The 26517-nt window shown below is 42.1% G+C and overlaps 1 protein-coding gene across 1 annotated transcript; it reads right to left on the reverse strand.

Moving 5' to 3' along the window:
* Positions 1 to 23682: 23682 nt before the first annotated feature.
* Positions 23683 to 24099, reverse strand: LOC127009742 (streptococcal hemagglutinin-like). Its single transcript, XM_050883121.1, has one exon. The coding sequence runs from the start codon at positions 24097 to 24099 to the stop codon at positions 23683 to 23685; it is 417 nt and encodes a 138-aa protein (XP_050739078.1).
* Between the last annotated feature and the right edge of the window lie 2418 nt (positions 24100 to 26517).

Raw genomic sequence — 26517 nt, forward strand, 5'->3', positions numbered from 1 at the left:
TTGCGCTGTCAGAAGAAAAGTACGAAAGGGAAGGAGGAGGAGGAGAAGGAAGAGGAGATGTAGAGGGTAATACATAAGACACGAGAAACAAATAAATGAGAGGATATAAAAATGCCATTTCCAGAAACTCGAGAATGGGAGAGTGTATGTGTGTTTGTGTGTCTGTATCTAGCAGCTCGATTTCAAAGGCAAGCCAACGCCAGGATGTTGAAGATGTCCGCTTTTAGTCCAAGAAAATCTTCGTGTCATGCGTTTAAAATATCCCTCGTGGTCTTTTTACTTATGTTTCGTAGACTTTTTCTCCCGTGTACTCTTCCCTTTTCCTACACCGTTTTTTTTTTTTTTTTTTTTTGTATAAAGGGTTAGATGACTACGATAGACCCCTACAGATCAATGACTATGAATTCACGGATAAGACATTCAAGGCTATATCCTTCAACATTACGGTGCCCAAGCTCACTCATTTGACGAAGCTTTCCTAGGAGTTTGGGGCATTGTCATGTGTAGTTTTCTGACCCTGGTGGCAGTTTGACCCTTTTTCTGTACCAAGAACCCAACAAACGCGCATTAGAACCTGACTGATCTCATTTTTGGACTTCGGAAATAGGTGTTGCGTGAATTGGAAGAGTCTGAGGATATCAACATAGCCTTACAGGAGCTCCACTATGTAGGCTCACTCTTTTTAAATTTCTCCGCTTGTGCTCGTAATGTCTGTAGTTGCATTAGATAACTGTTAATAATAATAGTAATCAGAAGAGCATCACCCTATTCGTATACAGAAGGGGTACAACATGAGGTTTAAACGTAATTCCACTAAGGGCCTCAATGAGATTAGACCTGCCACTGCCGTCCTCTACCCCCCCGCCCCTCCGCCCCAACCCCATCCCATCCCCACCCACTCTCCCAGCCTACACCCACCCACTCCCCGGACCACCTGTCTCGTATATACCTCACGTCACGTCTGGATCCGAGTGAAAGATTCCTGTGGCTGCCGAGGGGACGCCGAGCAGTCTGAGCGGATGGGGTGCGGGACACATTCTGACAGGCGGGTTGTCGAAGCAGCGGCTGGACACGTAAACACGGACATGGGATTGCGTTATTAATGGTTCAGAGTGACGCTGGATGGAGAAGAAGTGTTTGTGACGTATAACGAAGAAGATAGTGAAGCAACGTTATGTGTGGTAGCACCCGTTGTTATTACCATGTGAGACAGAGGCCTTTCCAAACGTCTTCCACCTACCTTTATTATATGTTGTCAGTGTATTCCACCTTACCCCGGCAGAGACCCTAATTACATATATCGACCAATGTTGCCAGATTGTCGTTTTCAGCTTCTCCTTTTTCCCGATTTCAGCCTATAAATCGTCTCACCCACAAAATTCATGACACCTACTTATATTTATCGTTAAAAGTGTTAATTATAGACGGTTTTGTGTAGTCATTATGCGTTAAAAGTGGGAGAATCTAGTTTGTTGAGTACGATATCCTGGCATCCCTGATCTCGACCGTAAACCGTCTCACCCACAAAACTAATGATACCTACTTATATTTATCGTTAAAAGTGTTAATTATAGACGGTTTTGTGCAGCCATTATGCGTTAGAAATGGGAAAATCTAGTTTGGTGAGTACGATATCATAGCATCCCTGAATTCTCGACCTGATTCTCTGTCTATCTTCTCTACAATTTCCGAATTTCCACTGTTACTTTACTTATCAGCCTGCTGTTAATTGTGCACATGGTATGATCCTGGTTATGTCTCTTCCTCACTCTATTTTTCATTCTTTTTCGTCTCTATAGTATTTTCAACATGTCTGTTTGTAAATTAATGACGTTTTCTTCTTATCTTTCCATCCTATAACCCGAAATTTCATCTCAATTCTTCTTTATTAATAACACTACGGCATTATTTAGGGTTTAGAGAAGGTAGTTAGCTGGATAAAAGATGGCGGAGACCAGAGGGAAATACATTCAACGGACAGAGCGAGAGAGAATTCCAGGAAGCAAACCAAGTAGAACAATGCTGTCAAGAGATCAGCTTTCATTAACCTCCTACGGCTTGATTTACGGAGCCACGGCGTACAGTGAGCGGCCCGGACGGTGCCACAACACATCAAGGTATTCACATCCATCCTGCAGCTGCGTTTCAATAATCACAAAGGGCTTCTTCAGTAAAAAGCATACTGAACGAAATTATTAGGAAAACACCATAATCCCTTTTTTCTTCCTTTCCAAGCTTGACGTTCATGTTATTCTCACGCGTGTTGATGATGATGATGATGATGATGATGATGATGACCCTCCGTACCTTCTCATCATCAACCTAACGGCCCTGTATTCACCCCTGCATGCGACGTCCTCACCAGTCACCTCCCATAAGTATCCTCTACACCTTCCCTCTCCCGGTATACATCTCTGCATGCTACCTCCCCCACATGCTTCACGACGCAATACTACACCCTTGCATGTTGCGCCATTGCATACTACCTCTTCGCATGTCACACCCCTGCATGCTACAGCCTCACATGCCTCACTCCTACAAGCTACACCGCTACATGCTAAGCCGCTGCATGTCACAATCCTGCATGTTACACCTCTGCCAGTCACCTCCTCCAGGAACAAAGAATCATCACGTAATTTAGTGGTGCGTGAAAGGAGCACTCTTGGCAGTCAGACGGTGAGTGTCAATATCATAGAAAAGTCAGAGAAAGAGTTTGATTGAGTTTGATAAGAGATTGAATGAGCTATCTTGCATAAGGTGACTGGGCTCTTTTCTAGTCACTCTATTTTCTTGCAGTTCCATCCTCTTCAGTCCACAGTTTCATTCGATTGTGGCAAGAAAAAAAAGGGTTACATTCTGGAAAACATATAGGTCCGTATTATCAGACACCTTGGCTTCTCACATCAGCTATTTCTAAAGGTCAAAGAGGGGGTCAGTCAGGTTCTAATGAGTGTTTCTTTAGGTTCATGGTACAGAAGAAGGGTCAAAGTACCACCAGGAGCATAAAACTACTCTTGGAAATGCCCACAACTCCTACGAAAGCCTTGTCAAATATGTGTTCTTGGGCGGCGAAATGTTTTATTATACCACCCATATTCTTTCCTTGAGCCGCGGCCGTGTGGCGTGCGGGGGCGGCGTGATGGGTCGCGTCGTGCGGGCTTACTCCCACGATTGTCCGTGTGACAAATGCCTAATTGCCCTACCAGCCACGTTTTCTCCGAGTGGCCTTACACCACCACTGGATCAAGGAAGGGAAAGGAAATGTTGATAAAAAGAGATAAATAGTAGTAGGCATAGTGATAATTTTACTACAACTACTAGTATCACTATTACTACTACTGCTACTACTACTACCGCTACTGCTACTGCTACTACTACTACTACTACTACTACAACTAATAATAATAATAATAATAATAATAATAATAATAATAATAATAATAATAATAATAATAATAATAATAATAATAATAATAATAATAATAATAATAATAATGATAATAACTAAAACTAACTAAAACTAACTAACTATATAACTAGCTAATTAACTAACTTGAAGATCATCATCATCATCATCATAATAATAATAGTAATAATCAATAAAAATGTGATTAGAAAACAGAGAAAATAATGCTACGAAAGAAAATCATGTTTTAGACACTGCAAAAAAATCACCTGCGTCTCGGGGTTCGTCGCGGCGGTGAATATTTCATGCCGCGGAGACTTGCTCTGAAAATCTTATATGAAGAAAACCAGTAATCATGGGTTGAGTCAAAACATCATTTTCAAGCCAATTTTCACTAACTAAACATTTTTACAGGAAAAAATATTTCAAAAGACACATAGACGCTGGTTTGCTTGTTTGTTCGTTTCGTTTTGGCTTTTTTTATTTACTTTCCATGCATTTGCAATTGAAATTCCTAAATATTTGTTCATATATTATTTGTCTTTCATAATTTGTTTCTGCTTTATTTATTTATTAATTTTTCCCTCCACCCTTCGCTCCAAGGAAACCTCATTCAGGGCCTGGGAGTGGGAGGGGGTGCAGGGCTGGCCGCCTACCTCCCTGGGTGCTCGTGCGAGTCAAATGTTGAGAACCAAGGCCATGAACACCGCGCCAGGATGTTGTACAAGCAATCGAGACGCCCCGACAAAAGCTGCGTGGGAGAGGGCGCCCTGAATGGTGGTGTGCTGATGTTGGCAAATCGACGGCGGAATGACTAGAAACAAGTAGACAGGTGTCCTTAGGGATTGTTTCTGTGCTAGGAAGACTATTAACATACTCAACCTCGCCCTTAGTGGACAGGTGTTGAATTTCATAGTGTTTTTTTTTTCGTGTCACTGTGCTTTATTTTTTTGGCGTTAGTTATGTCATACGCAGCTTTGATATGCTGTTTGAGATTCATATTCTTAGATACACCTGTTTGGAGTGTTAGATGGACGCAGACGAAAAATTATTAAGACGTTACTGTGTGAGAAAAGAAATACGTGCAAGAAAAACAGGTGGATGGAATTGAAGACAGAAAAAAAGGAAGAGGAGGAGGAGGAGGAGGAGGCGTTTTTTCATATATAAGGAAAGGAGTAGATCCATGAAAACAACCAAAAGGAAATAAACATATACTGATAAATTATGCAGTTACCGATTAACAGTTCGACAATAATTAAGATTCGTCCAAATATCTTGCAAAACAACAACAGAAAAGCAAGCAAGAAAAGAAGTAGATAATTATGATACGGAAGGGGAGGAGGAAGGAGGGGAGGAGGAAACGCAATATGGAGCAAAACTAAAAAGAAGAGAAGGGGAACCATATGAAATTGAAGATCATATATTAAGCATGGGGGGATCGGAAAAGATAAAAGGGAAAAGGGAAGAGGAGAAGCATTATGAAACAGAAAAGGAGGTAAAGCCATGACCCGTAGCAATATCAGTAGTAGTGGTAGTAGTAGAAGTAGTAGTAGTAGTAGTAGTAGTAGTAGTAGTAGTTAGGACCGACCAGCAGGTCCCCCCCAAAAAACTACCGGTGCTATAGGCAGAAGGTAAAATAAAAGTAATCTTAGCTGTATACTAATAACAAAAAGAGTGAGAAGTGATGTATTTAAGGAATGAAAAAAACTAAAACCATAGACCTGAAATAAATAAAAATATATATGTAGAAATGGAGTTAAAAGAACAAAAAAAACAGAGGTGAGAATGATTGCAGTAATGAAGGCATAGAAGAGAGACGGAATGAATTTTGTGGAGTGAAGGAATAGGAGAGAGAATGAACGCTGGAGTTAGGGAATTAAATCGAAAATGAATTAAGGAACTGGAGAATAGAAGAAATAATAGACGAAGGACTTAAGGTATAAAACTGAGAAGGAATATGGAATGAAGAATTTAAGGAATACAATGGAGAAGGGATGAGTGAATGAAGTAGTGAAAAGTGATGGAGTGAAAGAATGAAGAAGCTAAAAAATGACGAAGTAAAAAGTGAAGAAGTGAAATAATAGATGAAGGAATATAAGAAGAGAACTGAAAAGGAATGAAGGAGGGATGAAGTTAAGGAATAGAAGAGAGAAAGAATGAAGGAGTGGGGAGTTAAGGAATGAAAGAGTGACGAGTGACTGAATAAGAAGGTGAAGAGTGACGGAATGAGGGAGTGAAGGAGTGAAGGAAGGAAGGAGTGTGTGAGGGCTGATGGGAGGTCAAGGCGAAGAGTGAGCCCCAATCTGCCGTTCTCTGATCCGCCAGCCGACCCACGGATCCTCAGAGCTGCATGGCGGATGGGTTGTTTTCCTTTCTCCTCTTCGTTTCCTTTCCTTCCCTATTCTTCTATTCTTGTCCACTTCTGCCCATCTTCCCGTTCATCCATCTTCTGTTTATCTTCATCTTCCTTCTCCACCTCCTTCTCTTTACTCATTCTTCTAAGTGTCGTTCTCTTCAGCTCCTTCCTCTTCCTCTTCATCATCATCAGTATCACTATCCTTATGCTCTCCTTCTCCTCCTCCTCGTCGCCCGTCTCCTCCTCGTCCCTCTCTTATTCTTCCTCCTCCTCTTCCTCCTCCTCCTCCTCCTTCTTCTTCAAGCATAGGTAATAATTAGAGAGATGAAACTGGAATGCCCTCTCAAGAAAAGCCTCTCTGCCTTTCATCACCAAATGACTTTAATGTGTCTTCCTGTTGATAAAGCGTGAGAGAGAGAGAGAGAGAGAGAGAGAGAGAGAGAGAGAGAGAGAGAGAGAGAGAGAGAGAGAGAGAGAGAGAGAGAGAGAGAGAGATACAGACAGAGACATACAGACAAAAAGACAGACACAGACGGAGGCAGATAGAGACAGACTAGCAGAGAGACACCGAGGCAGACAAACATCTAGCGAGACAGAGACAGAGAGAGTATGACGCAAAGAAAGATATACACACATACTCATACAGACACCGAGAGAGACAGAGAAACAGACAGACATTATAGCTATGAGGGCTGCAGATTTTTTTTTCCATTTGATGCAGCTCTACCCGATGTAACGTGAGATTAGATGCGAAAAGAAGTAACATTGAATAATTTTGTTAAACCTCTTACGTTTTCAATCCAATCTGTTCCAATGAATGCAGTTTCGGAATACCGTTTAGCACCAACTGGCCACTGATTGGATGACACGGTTTGATATTTAAGCCGGCCGAGTGCAGAGTGGCAGGTTTTGGTAATGTTTCAAAATATCAAATGAAGTGTTCCATTTTTTTATAAACATTTTTCTTTATGAAGAGTTATTACTGACATTTCTTAGTGGAGAAAACACTTGTTACTCTTTCCGATACGCGGAAACGTAAAAGAGTAATACACGGAACTCCTGTGATTAATTTATGTACTTGACTATCGGTTACAAAAAATAAGAAAAAATAATTATTGAGTTAAGCTGAAGATTAAAAACTACCACGAAATTAACAGTTCTCAGAAACTCATAATTTTTAATATACTAGAAAAAAAGAGTAAGCTGAACATGATGCCTAGAAAGAGATAGTGTGCGGCTAATACGGGAGATATTAAAATAACTAATTTTGATACATTTTTATATCCATCATGAATACTGAGAAGCAGGTTATCGGCAGCTCTTATGTTATCTGAGTTACGATTCCTGTCTCCTTCACCACGAAAAGTGCAAATATACTGAAGCACTCGTTGTATATTACTCGTTGCATATGACTTCGGTGTTATGTATATATGTATTCTGTAGGGATATTTGAACACTTTCCTTCTGGTAGGTAACAAGGGTTTACTCAATCTTACATATTACTCTCTTTACGACAGTCTTACCTTTTATACTCTAACATGCATACTAATACACTAATATATTACATCTATACATTCTTTTACAGGGGCATTGATAAGCGTTTTTTTTTTATTTATATATTTGTTCGCCCTTGAGCTGCTTCCTTTACTGTAAGAAAATAATAATACGGTTTGTGAGAGTCATATTTGATACATTAATCCTGAAAAAAATGTTAAAACTAATAAACTAATGCTGCCTGGCGTAAACAGATATACTTGTGAAAACTTTCCTGTCAACTTAAAAACGAAAAGTCATGCGTGAGGGTCTTAGGTTAGCTTATGGAACCCTCTATCTCTCGTCTTTGTTTTTCTCTCTCTCTCTCTCTCTCTCTCTCTCTCTCTCTCTCTCTCTCTCTCTCTCTCTCTCTCTCTCTCTCTCTCTCTCTCTCTCTCTCTCTCTCTCTCTCTCTCTCTCTCTCTCTCTCTCTCTCTCTCTCTCTCTCTCTCTCTCTCTCTCTCTCTCTCTCTCTCTCTCTCTCTCTCTCTCTCTCTCTCTCTCTCTCTCTCTCTCTCTCTCTCTCTCTCTCTCTCTCTCTCTCTCTCCTTCGTCCCCTATCCTCCTCCCTCCCTCTCCCCTTCCGCCCTCATCCTTCGGTCTGCCCGCACCAATAGGACAAAAGGACCTTAACCTCCCATGCTGCCATTTGTTATTGGGTTGCCTCCTCTTTGATCACCCTAAAAGCCCCTCTCTCTCTACGGTGGTCCAGTGTGTAGGAAACAGAAGATAAGGAAGAAAATACGAATGAAGGAAATAAAAATAGATTGAAATTATGTGAGGGGAGGAGAAAGAATAGGAGGAGGAGGAGGAGGAGGAGGAGAAAGGAAATGAAGAGGAAGAGAAAAATTAAAAGAAAAAGAAAGGATATGAAGATGAAGATGAAGAAAAAGAAGGTAAAAAAAAAAAAGGGATTGTAACTGTTTATACCTTTAAGTGACCTTTACTGAAAGTGTCACTGTTCTCAATGTTGCCTCCTCTTCCTTCAAAGTCTTGGCGTGCATTGCTGAGCGGGCCTCGTTATCTGCGGGACCAGCATATCAGATCACACCCAGGCTTGGCGAGGTCTCAGATATCTCGCTTGACCGGGATAGATCCGAAGACGTTCCCGGCAAATAGTTGAGTTCCTAGTTGCGACTTTTCCATAAACCGACATGATACCCATAATATATGTTAGTGATGTGCCTTGACATGTTATAATTCACTCTTTTAATGTTATTTTTCAGCAAGGAAGGCAGCTCAAGGACAGTAAACAGAAAACAGCCTAAAAAAAATTTTGCTATATGCTGCTTCAGTAAAAGAAAATAGAATAAACGGCCGGAAGAGAGGTCGACTTCGGGTGCAGAGGTGTCTCGATGCTCTCCTATTGAAAGCGTCGACGTCGTAGGCCGGAAAAAATACAGACGAAGGAAGGCTGTTTATTTTTGGACTATCCTTAGTGTAGGAGTCCTTAGGTAGCTCCAGCAGTGTCGTAGATCATCTCTTTATACTGTTCGTAGAATGTCACAGTAGTGGGAGGAGGGAAAAAAGGAAAGCCCTATTAATTAAAAGTCATGGTGAAAAGATTGCTTTCAATGCTACCCTGTTTGCTCGAATTCTAATGAGCACGTTAAGAGGATCGTCTGTGAAAAATTAAACTTGCCTAATTACCTATCGACTTTTATGATTTTTCGTACGTTATCTTTATTAATAATGAGGCGCTCCTCGTCAAGTTTCATATGATTTGCAATTATCTCTAATATTTCGTCAGTTTTAGTAATGTAGATAGATAGATGGATAGATAAAGAGAGACAGATAGATAGATAAATAGATAGATAGATACTCAGATAGATAGACAGACAAACACAGACAAACATACAGAAAAACAGACAAACAGACAAAGAAACACAGACAGACAGACAAATATGTAGACAGGTAGATAGATAGATAGAGAAACAGATAGATAAAGAGGTAAATAGATAGATAGATATTCTTTTTGTTTGATCCTTTGAAGTGTGCAATGCTGAAGCGAGGGAAATGGCAGGTACAACACGCATAGATAGGAAGCGAACCTCATGGCGATATTTTAATGATAAAACATGTAACTGCATCTGGGCATTTTATATCATGCTAGAATTAATAATGAGTATACATCCAAAGCAGCAAAATGGCAAATAAAATATGGGTGGTAATGTTGGTGGCGGCATAACATTTCTATTGGTTGTGTCACCGGTCAGACACGACCATTAGGGGTGCAATGAATGACTGGGAAAGATCACGCCTACTATATGGTGACAGAGCTAAGCGTGGCTCCTTGTGTGACCGTTTGGTGTCGAACTGCCGGTTGACACAAGTCTCGAGACACTTAAATTTAGGGGCTGTATTACTTAACATTTCGTCTCCCAAGATCACATATTTGACAAGGCTTTCGAAGGAGTTTGGGACATTTCCAAGGGTAGTTTTATGACCCTGGTGGTAATTTGACCTTTCTTCTGAACCGTGAACCTGAAGAAACACTCATTAGAACCCGACTGACCCCCTCTTTGACCTCAAGAAATAGTTGATGTGAGCAGCGAAACGGTCTTATAATATCAACCTTATAATGATTTCACTCAAAATTAATGATTTTCTCTCCTTCTTGTCTTTCTCATTCATCTCGTTTTCCTTCCTTTCATCTCCTTCCTTGTTTCTCTCTCCTCTGATATCCCAATGCCGTCTCTTAAAAGGTGAATTTGATGAAAAAAGGAAAGAAGGAAGGATGGAAGGAAGAAAAAGTAAGGATTAAGCAGACTTCATGGCCTCTCCTTTTTCTTTTGTCTCGGATTCCATCTATTTTTCCCTTTGCGTATTCTTCCTGATTAAAAAAGTTTCAGACTGGATTATTTCAAGTGTTTTTACCATAATCATTTTAATGTCACCTTTTGTCGGGTTTAACGTAGCAGGAATTTAAATAAGATCTTGAACTGTATAGGTGATGCCTGATATATTGTAGAAATTGATGTGGTTTTATATTGAGTCATTTAGAGGTGATTTCGAGAGCAGAAGCCCTCGGGTATCTAACTGGTTAACTGATCACACACACGCGTTACTGTGTTAAGAAAAGTAAGTATTGGTTGGAATACCCTGAAATCAGATATGTAGTGAATAGTTAAGTCTTCGGTTCATGATATTACTAGTTTGTAAAAGATATTTCATAACTTTTAAATTTCAATACATATATAAATTTTAAAAAAATATTCACAACAAAGTATCATTCATGTCGAGTTACTCAGGGGCGGTTTTAGGAGTAGAGTTTATCACAGTCCAGTTTTGTTCAGTAAATTGAGGTTTAGTACAGTAATTTTGAAATCATATCCACATAGTTACATCTCCAGTCATCGGTAATATTTCAGTTTGTAGAAAATAATCAATACTTTTAAATCTAAGTATATTTAACCAAGAGAAAATAGCCACCTCGATCATTATTCCACCCAAACTCCGCATCCTCTTGCTCTCTTTTTCCTTCCTCGTTATCCTGCCGTCCCTCCTTCCATGTTCTCCAGTTGACATTCCCATGACTTCTAATTCTCTCTCTCTCTCTCTCTCTCTCTCTCTCTCTCTCTCTCTCTCTCTCTCTCTCTCTCTCTCTCTCTCTCTCTCTCTCTCTCTCTCTCTCTCTCTCTCTCTCTCTCTCTCTCTCTCTCTCTCTCTCTCTCTCTCTCTCTCTCTCTCTCTCTCTCTCTCTCTCTCTCTCTCTCTCTCTCTCTCTCTCTCTCTCTCTCTCTCTCTCTCTCTCTCTCTCTCTCTCTCTCTCTCTCTCTCTCTCTCTCTCTCTCTCTCTCTCTCTCTCTCTCTCTCTCTCTCTCTCTCTCTCTCTCTCTCTCTCTCTCTCTCTCTCTCTCTCTCTCTCTCTCTCTCTCTCTCTCTCTCTCTCTCTCTCTCTCTCTCTCTCTCACGCACGCACGCACGCATGGGGGAGGATGGGAGGGGAATGTGAGAGGAGGGGAGGGGAGGGGGTGCGGGCGTACGGGTCAGTCACTCTCACACGCATTAAGTAACAGAACAAATTGAAACTAGACTGAGGCTTAAAACGATGATTCAATATTGTATAAATTTACCTAATCCCTTCGCGGACTTTACTACTTCACTATTTTGCAAAGTTTGGTGTTAAGTATCACGTCAGTGCCGCGGCCCAGGCCTTCCACCTCCTGTCCGCCTCCGCGGCTTCGGTCAATGGTCTTCTTCCTGGAAAATCCTTCTTCATCTCCTCCTTACTCGAGCTATCGTCTTTCCTTCCTTCTAAGCGTTCAAACCAATTTAATCTCCTTCCCCCTATTTTCTTTGATATTTCAGTAACTTCAGTTCTTTTGTTTTATACTATCTCCCGTCTTCTCTTAGATAACAAAGAAACAAATCCCACCAAGGGCGGGGGCTCACAACCGAGAGAGCCCGGGTTCGATTCCCAGGCGGAGTGGAAAAATTTGTGCGGCTTTTCCGATACCCTACGCACCTGTCCACCCACCAGTGAATGGGTACCAGGTATTAATCGGGGGTTGTGTCCCGTCTCCTGGGATCTGTTCCCTTCTCCTATAATTCCTTCCCCTTCTGTCTCTCTCCGGCATATGACCACAGATGTTGCGCCGACTAAACGAAACTTTCCAACTTTTCCTCCCCCAGTGCAGGCCAAGCAAATCCAAGCATTCCGGCGGAGCGGCGTAATTAGTGTTCCTCAGGTGAGCCGCGGTGAGGGGGCACGTGTGTAACGACCCTCACTCTGCCTCCGCGCTGGCCCACGCTCCTTCAGCTCAGATTAAATTCTGCAAGTGGGGAGAGAATGTAGGCAAGGGTGAGGCTGTATGCTTGGAGATACCGCGGAGAGAGAGAGAGGAAAAAAAGAGAAGAGGAGAGAGATTCTTTTTTTACGTTCGGTCTGTAGCGCAGTGGATTATCTTGAATGCCTGTTGGTCGACCCCAGCCCGTTATGGCGCAGGCAAGTGTCTTATAGTGGCGTTATCTGGCTTGGCTCATGTTGTCCCCAGAACTCATCTTTAATCCTCTTAACAGAGTTTCGCTAGAGTCCGGGTTGGTACGTGGTCTTCAAGACAGCATGTGGGTATTCTTCGGCCACTCAACGATGACTGATAGATGTCTCCTTAGTTGTGACGGGCGGAACCTTTAGAAAACGGAGCCCGCACGCTGACCACATTGACACCGCCTCCACACCACTCAACCACCGCCACGTGGAGAGGATATTTCAAACTGCATTGTGAATATCGTAGGGTGGGGCTAGATATGTGTGGGAATGGGATATGCGTTGTGCGTGGAGAGGACTGAAAGGAGTACGAAACTGAGGCGCTTTGGAAGTGAGGCGTAGAATAGGACTATAGTTTGAAAGCGTATAGATAAGGAGGATTAGAGAGAGTACCACAAAAGGCTCGTCGAATTGAGTATCCATAGTTGCGAGATGATAAAGTTCCACGCGTAGAACAGACAGTTGAACGATCATATGGGAAAACAGAAGACTTTAAGATCGTATCGACTAAATGGTGTTCGGTTGAGCTTTAAGGAGGATGTGTACCAAGGAAGTATTTTGGGGGAGAAGTATGGAACAGATCCATGGTATTTTGTGTTTTCTATTTAAAGACAGAACGAAGCTGTACTCCTCCATATCGTTTGTTCGAGTGTGTGTGCGTATGTCGGGGGTGGGTGGGTATTGCTTGTATTCTATAGGAAGCGGAACATATACAGCATAAGGGATTATACATTTATTATTCTCCGGGAAGCAGGTCGCTCTCTCTCTGCCCCCCCCCCCCCCACACACACACACACACACACACGCACAGGAAGTTTTGCAAGGCTGAAATGAAGAGAGGAAGATTAACAAACAAGAGCAGATTAGAGTGCTTTCTCGGATACACAGCACCCCAGAAAACACTCATCTCTTCTTTGTTGTTCGTTAATCTTCCTCTCCTCATCTTAGCCTCACAAACCTTTTCCCAGCGTCTTGATCGTCTCTTCCTGCGCCCGTCTCTTTCATCCCTTTAGCAGACCTTTCCCTTCCCACCACACCTCTTCTTTTCCCGGCGTTTCTCTTCTTCGCTCGCCTTGATCGTCTCCTGCGCCCGTCTCTCATCCCTTTAGCAGACCTTTCCCTTGCCACCAGACCACCTATTCACTCTGCCGTCCTCCAGTCATAACTTCTAGCAGCAGTTTTCTAGTCCACCCTTTTCAGACACACGCGTACGTTTGTCATCGAAGCTTTATAGTGTTGCCTTCGTACTCTTTCATTTCGAGTTCTCTAAATCTTTCAAGCGCTCCTTTCCATAAATCGCAGGCGCTGCTTCATAAAGTGTCGTGCTGTAGATCAACTTATTTTCCCCTCTATTAACAGATTGATCGCGCACTCTATACTATTTTTTTTTCTTCCTAGTCGTCGTGTTTTTTTTTTGTTTGTTTGTTTTTTGCTTTTTGTTGTATTTGCTTTTGTTTTTCTTATTGTTTCTTATTGTGTTCTTATTGAGGACTCTTCCTTTCCTTCGTGTGTATTTTCTTCTTTGTCCTCTTCGTCTTTTACTCTGTCTTAAAATATTTCTTCTTCATTACCTCTATTTTTATTTTTATTTTTCATTCTCTATTTTTTTAATTTTTTTATTCCCCATTATTTTACATTACATATGACATTATTTTTATATTTTCACTCCTCTTCTCATTTTCACTCTCCATAATGACGCCCGCCTATTTAAAACTATATATTCCAATAAGTTTTTTCTTCTTTTCTACGTTCATTAATTTTAGTCTCCGTGATAACCGTCCCTCCGTGTTCCTGGATTCGCTCCTCAAGCCCTCATTATCCCCAGCACGTGACATTCGTCCTGATGATATTCAAAGATTGATTAAAGGCAAATATAATACCTTTTTATATTATTTCTGTTCGTGCTTCATCATATAACGTATCTTTCCTCCTACTCTTCTTTGTAGCATTTTTTTTTAATATTCATTTTAGGTAAACAGCAACTATATCAACTAGTAAACTTCCTGATCTGCAACTAATTGAGCTGATTTTCTTCACAATGTGTTGAGGGATGTTATTTTCTGCTGCTTTGGCGAAATCTTATCCTTTATAACACACACACACACACACACACACACACACACACACACACACACACACACACACACACACACACACACACACACACACACACACACTCACACTAAAGTAAGATTCAGTGTCAAAAATATTTAAGATGTGAAAACAGCATAACAGCATTTACCAGGTATGCAGCACTTACGGCCCGCACATTCCAGGCAGGTGTGGGCTTTGCTGCGGTGTGGGCGTGTCATCATAATTATCATCTCCTCCCACGCACGTGACTCTTATGGCAACGCTGCTGGTCTTCTTGTTGCTTGTGGTGGTTGTTGGTGATGTTATGTTTTCTTGATTACTGTTATGAAGGCTACTGTTGTTATGATGTTTTCTTTTCATAGTGTTTACCGTTAATATCATCTCAGTGACTGATATTATCGAAGTAACATCCTCATTATCTAAATCAGTATCAGTAGTAATAGTATAAGTAGTAGTAGTAGTAGCTGTGTAATGTGCGGGTATATAAGAGTGCTTTATGTACTTTTATGAATTCCAGTAGTTGTTATATTTTTATTTTTATTTAATTGACATTGTTTTACTACTGCAAGAGCAATAACTGTCTTGAAACTGTGATTGTAACACCGCGTTTTACACTTGGCGGTTCTTTTCGGAGATATATTACTGCGCCTCACACCCCAAAGAACACACACACACACACACACACACACACACACACACACACACACACACACACACACACACACACACACAAACACAAACACAAACACATTTCGATCATACTGCCCACGTGCCACTCAGACGGTCAGTGGTCCGTGGCATGCCCGAGTTCCCATGACAAAACTCCCCGCGACAAACGTGAAACAAAGGGTTTGCATTTGAAATAACGCGCTCGACATGGAAAACTTTGAACGCCGCGAGTGATATTTCGCCTGGCACAACACGTCTCTTTTGCTCGGCTTCACATTTCCAATCTCTTGCAAAAGTTCGCTGTGGCAGTATCCGATGACTCAAATTGGTGTGAAAGTTAGCAATTCTTGAGTAATTGGTGACTTGTTTGATGTCCGGGGCCCGTATTCTTAGACGCTTTCGACTCTCACAAGAAATAATTTCCGCACAATTGCTATCCATATACAGGGGCCTTGTCCGCCCTCGTATGGAGTATGCATCTCATGTGTGGGGGGGCTCCACTCACACAGCTCTCCTGGACAGAGTGGAGTCTAAGGCTCTTCGTCTCATCAGCTCTCCTCCTCTTACTGATAGTCTTCTACCTCTTAAATTCCGCCGCCATGTTGCCTCTCTTTCTATCTTCTATCGATATTTTCACGTTGACTGCTCTTCTGAACTTGCTAACTGCATATCTCCCCCCGTCCCGCGGCCTCACCACACTCGACTTTCTACTCAAGCTCATCCCTTTACTGTCCAAATCCCTTACGCACGAGTTAACCAGCATTTTCACTCTTTCATTCCTCTCGCTGGTAGACTCTGGAACAATCTTCCTTCATCTGTATTTCCTCCTGCCTACGACTTGAACTCTTTCAAGAGGAGGGTATCAGGACACCTCTCCTCCCGAAATTGACCTATCTTTCGGCCACTCCTCAAACTCTTTTTAGAAGCAGTGAGTAGCGGGCTTTTTTTTTCAACATTTGTTACCTTTTTTTATCCCCTTGAACTGACTCCTCTGCTGTAAAAAAAAAAAAAAAAAAAAAAAAAAAACAGTTGTTGCACCGACTAAACGAAACTTTCCAACTTTGTCAAGCATTACTAGACACATACACACAACCTCTACCAAACCCTTGTCAAATGCGGGGTGTAAACCGAGAAATGTTTGAAAATATGAGGCCAGACCATGAGGCGCCACCACTGCCAAAATATAACTTGTACGTACCAGCAGTATCAGGTGTCATCAGTCGTGGTTGTGGAGGAAGCTAAAACGAGAATTCCATGCAGATTAAAGGAAGGGTCTTAAATTGAATGAGGTAACACTAATTCTTATAACTTATATACTACAAGTCAAATGCAGCAAGTTTTCCAGCTTGTCTTGGGAGGGAATTGACGCTTGCGGCTTTGTGAATGTCAAGGCTTAGTTTATGTTGTCAGGCTCGTGTTATAGTAGGATATCAATGTATTATTATTATTTAATATCACCACGATACAAGTTATATAAAAGTCTTATCATTCTTTCCTCCCTCTGGACAGCTTTTCTTTGTAGTTCCTTCTGGGAGGCGGAGGGCGTGTCTGTTCTAAGTATGGACATGCACTCGATATGCTGAGTTTTATGGATAGACTTGCTAATCCTTTCCCTTGAAGTCCAAAGTCAATTCATTCTCGTAAACAGCGTTGCGTGCCGCACTAACCAATCAGCGTTGGGGAAGGTGACGGATTTTTATATACTTGGGGTATAATTTTCACTCGTTGTTATTTATGATTTCTTACCTGTAGCTTTTCTGGGAACCTTTCCACGCACGCCTCGCCACACACAGGCCGCGATGAAGAATGCTTTTCTTTGTGCGTCTCATATCGAGTTTTGGTCCTTCTCATCCATTCACTTCTCTTGATATATTACATTATTTCTGGTATGGAAAGTTGGAATAGATATATTTCGACAGGTAGCGTTTCATCATCATCATCATCATCATCATCATTATCATCATCATCAATGCAATACATAAACATTAGGCACTGGAATACGTTTACCAACAGAATGAAAAATCCAAAATTCAACTAGATTTGCGTTACAATGTAAAAGTGTGTTTGTCCCGCTCGTCCGTTAAAGCTGAAGGATATAATTATCCTAATGACTATCAAATGTAGATATCACTAGACCCGGTAAGTATTAGATAAATTAGATATCTACCTTGCATAGTACCGTTCATTAATCTAACAAAAACGCCTGTTAGCGAAGTTTAGCGGGTTTTTTCCCCAAGATATCTTTTGTGTGTGTGTGTGTGTGTGTGTGTGTGTGTGTGTGTGTGTGTGTGTGTGTGTGTGTGTGTGTGTGTGTGTGTGTGTGTGTGTGCAACCGTTACCGAAAAGTTTTATTCCTCTCTCCTAGGATTTAAAGTTAAGCCAGAATTGTTCTTCTGCATGTGTTAGTTAATCCTCCTAGATACTCGTCATGTATCTTACCGCCTCGGCAGCAGGAGCAGTGTTGCTTTTACCATCGTCTGTCTGCATCTGTCCGTGTTTTTGTTGTCATCACGCCAGCTCGAGAAGGTTTCAGCCTCGGTGGAGGAGATTCGGTGTGTACGAAGAGAGTTATTAATTCCAACTTCACGGGTCAAACATCAGTCACACAGACACAAAAAATATAAAGTCTTCGAATATTTTTACGTCTTTTACACTTAAATGTTATTATGAAACTTCTAAATTGTTTACTAAAAAAAACTTAAATCGGCATGTAATATTTATTTTTGAATAACAAAAATTAAACAAACGAAACTTGAAATTCAATAATAAGAGCAAAAAAAAAATAGTCAAATGCATATTATCTAGCTTCTCTTCGCTTCACCTCACAACGATGCCCTCAACTTTGCTCGTGCTGAACTTTCGACCACAGATTCGGAGTCAGCGCGCCCTCTGGTTCTCGCGATGTAAACACTTATCGAAACACAAATATCCAGGTACTGAAAAATGCAGCGGGGAGGGTGAGGCGGGGTGTGTGGGCTCCTGAGTGCTGTTCCTCTTGCTAACTTCAATTGTCAGTTCAACATTTTGCGGGCACTGTTTGTCACGTAATTGACTGCTCTTTCGGCCACCTCTTCGGATTCTTTACAGGAGCAGCGAGTAGCGGGCTTTTTTTTATTGTTTCCTTTTTTAGTGTGTCCTTGTGCTGTCTCTTTTGCTGTAAAAAAAAAAAAGCGTCGACTCTCTTTTTGACACCTCTTGAAGGGAACCAATTTGACTGTACATACTCTCCACATTCCATCTTTATTGTGTTTTTTATGCCAGTCTTTCCTCTGATTTAGTCTTCCTCTTATTTTGTTTGCTTGCACATTTGTTGCCTTGTTTGTATGAGAGTATGTTTATTTAATTGTGTGGTAATCGATTTGTGTCTGTGCTTGTATGTGTATGTGTGTTTGTGAGGGGGGGGAGGGAGGGTGTTGTGTGTGTGTCTGTGTGTGTGTGTGTGTGTGTGTGTGTGTGTGTGTGTGTGTGTGTGCGTGTGAGTGTATGGGCTATTTCGAGTGCGCGTCGGTGTTTGCATCCCTAGTGATTAACCTCCTCTATGATGTGGGTGGTTGAGCAGACTGTGCGAGGCAGGGCAATGGAGGGTACTTTAGCTGATGTACGAGGACCAGGCAGTGCAGAGGGGAGGCGAGGAGGGGGAATGGATGGAGAGGAGAGGAGAGGAGACGAACAAGAGCCAGGCAGTACAGAGGGGGAGGAGAGGGACGGTCAGGAGAGGAGGGAGAGAAGAGGAGCAGAGGCCAGATAGTACAGAGAGGTGTAGGAGAGTCAGGTGAGGAGGGAGGGAGAGGAGAGGAGCAATCAGCCTAATCACAAACGAACGGATCTACTTTTGGCGGCAATTAGTAGCGAGGTAATCCCTTTTGCCTGAGCCAGATTACACTTTTCGCGTACTCCACTTCTTTCAGCGAGGGGGTGGCGGTGGTGGCACGGGATCGACGCTGTAAACACACGGGACACTTAACCTGTTGATGGCTTTAGAGGGATTCATTAGCACTCCTGCCGTGTTGCACAAAGAGAAGGTTAGCGTGGTTAATTTGATTTGTGGGAGCATCCTTCCATACTTTACATGACTTAAGTTTTTTTTTATACTACAAATGTAACAGATCCAGTAAAAAATGAAGCCACAATAATCGTTCCCCAGTGAAGAGAACAGAAGCTGCAAGAGAAAATGATTAAGGAATGAGGATGAGGAAGACGAAGGGAGAATGATGATAAAAAATGAAGACGTATGGAGAAACATGAGTAAGAAGATGAGGAAAAGAAAGAATGATACAAAATAAAATGAAAGACAGGAATGCCGAAAAAGAAAACAGATGGAACTAGAAAAAAAATGAATAAAAGATGAAGAAATATATAACACGATGGGAAAATGTAAAAGTGTGAAAAAGTGTAATAGTGGGTGCAGAACTTTAGTCTATATCGATAATGAAAGAAAATAGGTAAATATATTCATAGTATTGAGGAACAAGTAATTGTATTATTGTACACATTATTACGACCCGTTTCCACTTAGGCTTCATCATTTGAAGATAAAATTAACATTCGTCTAATGTGTCAGGTGTAAGCATTGCCAAACGGGACGCACTTGCTCTGCCTCCTCTCTGCCTCCATGGTGCGCCGTTTGGGCCTGCGTAAAGGGGCAAATTTTCCGTGGATCTTCAGTCAAACCACGATATCCGCTGGCGTGGTTCTTATATTTCCGTGGTTTTCTGACGTGTCCACATCTTCCAAAGCTACGGTAGATTTCACTGAAGGACGACGGTATTACTCACCATCAGCAGCAGCAGCAATAACAAGAAACAAATGAAAACCACGCTAGATGAAATCGTGTTTTGACTGAAGATCCACGGAAAATTTGCCCAGTGTAATAGCCCCCTAAAGACATCTATTTATAATCAAGCATATTGACACGGATGCTTCCTTTCTTTCCATAAGGCAAACTTTGATTTAATGTTTCTTTTTACAGTTGCCGATGTCATACTTAATGAGAGAAACGTGTTGCGGGCATTTTTATTTTTTTACATTTCTTTCAGTCATTGGTCTCTCAAACGGTGAAATTATCTTGATCCTGATGTCACAGGTGGTTTGGGATTTCTCCCCAGCCAGGCCTTTGTATCGGCAGCTCCTGTGAAAGAAAACAAAACATGTAGAAAGTCTATGTTTTCTCGGGGCAAGATATCATTCCCTACATCTTGCACACCAAATGCTCTCCAAGAACTCTCTCACTGCCTCAATCACTCGTCCACTCGTAAACGTAAAATAATCAGATATTCCCTTGCCTGGTCTCCTCCCCGTACACGTGTGGCATCGTTTCCTCCTCCAAAGTCAACTAAACTCAAATGTCTTTACATAAACACGTATCTGCGAGTAACTTTCGGGCGGAGCAGAATTAGGAGTTTTTTTCAGCGCAGCACAAAAATTGCGTCCAGAAACGAGCTTTGAAAGTTCAAATATACACGAAATTAATGGGTAATTCCTGGCCGTGTTCAAAAAGCTTTGGCGTCACGCTGTCGTCGATTCCGTGCAGGAAAAATAATTGAAAAAGTTGGTCAAACATTGAATTAGGCTCGCCTAAAAATGAACACTTTTTGTGTACGTTACACGCAATGAAAGTGATGCCGGGGACGGAGGGAGGACGTGGGGGAGGAGATGGAGGGAGTGCCACTTAAAAAAATAGTGTTTATTGAATGAAGAAGAACGCGGAGCAGAAGGGAGGAGTAAATGAAAGCGGAACAGTAAAAGAAAGTGAAGTAAATTTTGAAGATGATAAATTATTGTTAATAACAGCAAACAGAAAGAGAAATTAGAATAGGAAGAAGCAACAAAGGATAAGGGAAAGAACAGAAGGAAGAAAAGGAGGAGGAGAAGAAGGAAGAAACAAAACAGAAAGAGATACAAAACGGAATGTGCCAGGGTAGGAACAAACACAAACCAGAACAGGGCAAGGCAAGCTGAATGTAAACTGAGAGAAACAAAACCACGATAACCCGACAAGAAAGACGAGGAAGCAAAATATGAAAGAAAACCGAGAGAAGAAACAAACGCTAGAGGAAGAAAGGAGGAACAACAGACGGCGGTAAAGCGTTCATCTCTGCGTTTTCCTCCACCTGAGAAGATACACACCTGCCCTAATTACATATCACGTGCCACTCCTACTACCCGCTCACCTCCCCTCTTCTCTTTCCCTTCCTTCTATCTACCTTTCCTTTCCCTCACTCCTCCGCTATTGTCATTCCTCTTTAAGCTTACCTACAATTACATGTCCCTTAATACTATGAATATAATTACCTCGAACCCTATTTTCTTTCATTATCGATATAGACCAAAGGTTCTGCACCCACTATGACACTTTTACCCATTTTTATATTTCTTCATCTTTTATTATTTTTGTTCTAGTTCCATCTGGGGGTTTTCCGGCATTCCTGTCTTTTATTTTGTTTTGTATCATTCTTTCTTTTCCTCATCTCAATCACTCTTCCGCTTTATGTTTCTTCCTGTTTTATTGTTTTTTTCTTCTTGTTCCATTTGCTTTCTTTTTCTGCATTCCTCTTTCATTTTATTTTGTATCATTCTTTCTTTTTCTCATCTTCTTAATCATGTTTCTCCATACTTCTTCATTCTCTAATCATCATTCTCCTCCTCTTCTTCCTCCTCCTTCTCGTCCTCCTCCTCCTCCTCCTCCTCCTCTGTCTCTCTAATTATCCTTCTCCTATACTAACATACAGCAAGTGCTCGCATCTGTTCGGCGGGTAAAAAAAAAAAGATGCTTGAAATACACACTAAATCACCCGACGAGGCAGCTTCCACATTGCCAACTAGCCCTCCGGTGCCTCAACTATCTTTCCAAGTTTTCTCTTCCTCCTGCCCATCTGCCTCCCTTCCATCTCCTCCTTGTCATAAATTTTCTCTCTGCCACATTTTCCGTCCATCCATTTATTTCTTTCTTCTTTCAAACATTTTTTCTCCTTCCTTCCTTTTCTTTACCTCTCAGCTCTCCGCCATCCGTCCTTGTGTTGTGGGTTCTGTCTCTCTTCACTGATGGTCGAGACTTTAACTGTTTTGTCTGTCTCTCTCTCTGTCTGTCTGTCTCTCCCTTCCTCCCTCCCTCACTCACTCAGGCATTTATTGTATTAGCCTCAGATCTAGGAGAAAAAAAAACAAAGCTGCAGGAATGAAGAGAATCGTCCTTTTTGAAGTAAGATTTTTTTTTTTTTTAACGTTTTTACGTTTTTATTGCGCCGGTAGGCATCTTCCCGGTGGGGCCTAATGGTCGACCCAAGGCTTCTTCCAGGTGGGGCCTGATAGTCGGCCCAGCCCGTTCTGGCGCAGGCGAGTGTTTATAGTGGCACCATCTTGCATTGGCTCATGCTGTCCCCCGAAACTCGTTCTTGATTCGCTTGGACGGCTTCCTCAAGAGTTCATAATTTAAACTGTCCTTTTATGCCTTCGCGCTTGCCTTCAGAACGACGAGTGCATGAAGGTCGAGAGAGAGAGAGAGAGAGAGAGAGAGAGAGAGAGAGAGAGAGAGAACAGCAGAAGAGCATAGAAGAGAAGAGGAATGATATATTTAGAACAGGAGAGGATAAGAGAATAAAAATTAGAAGAGTATTGAAGAAAATAAGAATAAAAGAAGATCAGCAAACGAGAGGAGGGAAGAAAGAGGAGGAGATGAAGGAGGAGGAGGAGGAGGAGGAGAAAGAAGAGGAGGCAGGATGCGGCGGATTAAGATAAAAAGTGGAGAAAGAAGTGGGTTTTTTTGTCCCTCTTTCTTTTGCTGAGCCACACAAGTGTACAACATGTTTTGCAGGAAGACGAGAAGGACTTAGAGAAGGGGTTGCTGTGTGTGTGTGTGTGTGTGTGTGTGTGTGTGTGTGTGTGTGTGTGTGTGTGTGTGTGTGTGACCCTCCGAAGACGCAGCTCCTCTTACACGTCACACTCAGGGCGTCTCTGTGTGATGTACGAGCGAGCGTGCAGGAAGAGTGGATGTTGGGAGGAGCGAGACGAGGCAGGCGGCGAGTGATGGTTTATTGAGGAAACACTATTCGGTTTCACTTAGACTTGTGTTGATTTTATTCATGAGTTATTTTTGGAGGGAAGGAGATGTGGCCTTGCTCTACTAAACGTCTTTTGGGGGGTGGGGGTGGGGGAGAAAGGGTTGCAGAAATAGAGCGGAAGAGGAGAAGAGCTACGTTGGGAAGGGAGGATAAAAGGAGATGAATAGATACATACCATAAAAAATCAACTTACCCCTGGAAGAGTAGTTTTCTCCTAATATAAGAAAATGGTAGGCGGTGTACTTGCAGCTGCATCGAAATTCTACTAGAGCGCCATCTCCTTTATATTTACGGTCGTATTAAAAGGCATATCGCCGCATAAGAACACATAATTGACAATGCTTTCGCAGGAGTTCTGGGTATTTCCAGGGGTAGTTTTATGACCCTGGTGGTAGTTTGACCCTTCTTCTGTACCCTGAGCTTAAAAAAACACTCATTAGAACCTGACTGATCCTCCTTTGACCTTTAGAAATAGCTGATGTGAGAAGCGAAAGTGTCTTGTAATACCAACCTTAGTCTCCTCACAGTAGTATGTATATCGATGGTAAGGAGTCTAACGTTATCGTAGTGGTTACTTTCACGAACTGGTTGAAATCGTAGTTGAAATCGTGGCTGAAATCGTAGCTGAAATCGTGGCTGAAATCGTAGCTGAAATCGTGGCTGAAATCGTAGCTGAAATCGTAGCTGAAATCGTAGTTGAAATCGTAGTTGAAATCGTAGCTGAAATCGTAGTTGAAATCGTAGTTGAAATCGTAGTTGAAATCGTAATTGAAATCGTAGTTGAAATCGTAGTTGAAATCGTAGTTGAAATCGTAGCTGAAATCGTAGTTGAAATCGTAGCTGAAATCGTAGTTGAAATCGTAGTTGAAATCGTAGCTGAAATCGTAGTTGAAATCGTAGCTGAAATCGTAGTTGAAATCGTAGCTGAAATCGTAGTTGAAATCGTAGCTGAAATCGTAGTTGAAATCGTAGCTGAAATCGTAGTTGAAATCATAGGCATACCAAGACAGTTTTAATTATCATACTTCAAAAAGGACTATTTTCTTCATTCCTGCAGTTTTGGTTTCCTTTTCCTAGAGTTCAATATCCCTGTCTCTCTGTAGGTAATGAGTGTCGTTATCGTAGTGGCCTCCCCTCACAGTATTCCTCGTACAAAACCAGCAGTCATTTGAGGGGCAGGGAGAAGAGCACTGCCCGGGTTTAAATCAAAAGAGACGTAAGGTCCGCTGCAATCCTCTTTCTGTAGGCTAATCAGTGACAGCTTTTTAGGGATATGTTTTTCTTTCTAAGTAGAATACTCGGAATTCTACCATGGATTCAACGAGAGTCCAACTTGGCCGTTCGCAATACGAATAGAGAACATATACTGAATTCTATTTCCATGGCATATATGATTGTTTTTATTGTTTGCTTTTTACGTGATCCACAGCAATCGAGTATCCTCTGCACAAAAATAGCAGCCCCCTGAATGGAAACATGAGGAGCACGGCCGCAGGTCATAATTATTAGCGGCTTAATGTGCGTTCCACCCTTCTTTGTGAGCCGCATGCATAGCCGGGCCACGCCAGGGTGATGACGCAACATTTCCAGGATGCGGCGTAACGTTCATATGGAAGCGGATAGTCCCTCCAAGCTCGACCCAGTTTAATTCGAAGCATTCCGTGTTGGTAACAGTGCACCTCACGTCACTGATGCGGATAGGGAAGGGTGAATAATTCCATGCGTTTGAAGGCTCACAGGGAGTTGTTTGGTACGAAACACTGCCTCTGCGCTGTACATCATGTTGTTGAAGTAAGATGATTAAGTTTTCGGGGGCTTCGTGGTGCAGTGGTTAGCACACTCGGCTCACAATCGAGAGCCCGGGTTCGATTCCCGGGCGGAGTGGTAAAATTTGTGCGGCTTTTCCGATACCCTACGCCCCTGTCCACCCAGAAGTGAATGGGTACCAGGTATTAATCGGGGGTTGTGTCCCGTCTCCTGAGATCTGTTCCCTTCTCCTATAATTCCTTCTCCTTCGGTATCTTTCCGGCATATGACCACAGACGTTGCGCCGACTAAACGAAACTTTCCAAACTTTTGATCAAGTTTGCGTAAATGATTTTAATAATGAAGAGAAAAGTATCCAGTTAAAAGCCACATTTGAATGATTTTACATGCACCAAAGTTACCTAAGTGGATTAATTGAAGTGTGAATCATATTAGTATTTCGATCGCAATAACTGATTTCCTCCCAACCTTCAACGGCCGGGTCAATCTTCACCCCACCGCACTCCCTTCCCTACAGCAGGTACACTTGTTTCCAGCACTGCCCGAGTGGTGTGATTTGTAGGACCTATCAGTCAAGGGAGGCGTATCTTCTTTTTTCAGTGATTGCCTGGCTCGCAGTCCTCTCTTTCCTGACACTTCTGTTAGTCCAGCCTTGCACAACACGCCAATACTCGGCCGATCTCCCGTGGACGCATTTCTATCGTTGTCTTTTTTTTTTACAACAAAGGAGACAGCTCAAGGGCACAAAAAAAGGAAACAATACTAAAAAAAAAGCCCGCTACTCGCTGCTCCTAAAAAGAATCCAAGGAGGTGGTCGAAAGAGGGGTCAATTTCTGTCCTGCGATGCCTTACTCCTTTTGCATCGTTGTCTGTAATGTCAAGTTTATCCACTGTGACGACACTCGCTCCTCCTGCCTTCCATAAAGTCAATCAATCCACGTCGTTTTGATTTTCCCTTGCTCTCGTCCACCCTTCCAATATCTGGCTATCATCCATGCGTCCATCTCTATTGTCCATGCCCCCCTGTCTGCATCATTCTCCAAATTCGTAAGGTTGATATTCTTGGATGTTTTCGCCTCTCGCGCCAACTACTTCCTAAGGTCAATAAGAAGATAAATTGGATAATCATGAGCGTTTTTTTTTTTACCCGTTCATGGCACCGAAGCCTTGTCAAACTACCACCAAGGTCAGGAAACTAGCCATTGAAAAAACACCACCTCTACACCCAAAACTGACCTCTCTTCTGGCCTCTTTTTTTTTTCTTTACTTTCGTTGCATCAGCGTTTAGCGTCTTTTTTTTTTTTTTTTTTGCTGATTTTGTTTTTTGCCCATGAGCTGCCTCCCTTACTGTAAAAAACTTCATACATTTTAGTCCTAAGAAAAAAAATGTCTATCCTTAACCCTCATTTTCTCACATTAAAGCGAACTCTAACCCACTCTACCATACACCGAAACATAGGCAAATCATTCCTGTCTCTAATGCACTATCCCTCGCTTACTCTCACTCTATATGGCCTCAAATATACTCTAGTTTCCCCTTTGTGCTCCCTCATTGTTCAGTGCTGAGCGTAATCTACTCCCTTTGCATCCTCGTTAACGCCAAGGGGAAGAGCGATGTGATGGCGGAGGCAATATCTTCCCGGGG

The sequence above is a fragment of the Eriocheir sinensis genome, chromosome 41 (assembly GCF_024679095.1).
Source record: "Eriocheir sinensis breed Jianghai 21 chromosome 41, ASM2467909v1, whole genome shotgun sequence".
Taxonomy (NCBI): domain Eukaryota; kingdom Metazoa; phylum Arthropoda; class Malacostraca; order Decapoda; family Varunidae; genus Eriocheir; species Eriocheir sinensis.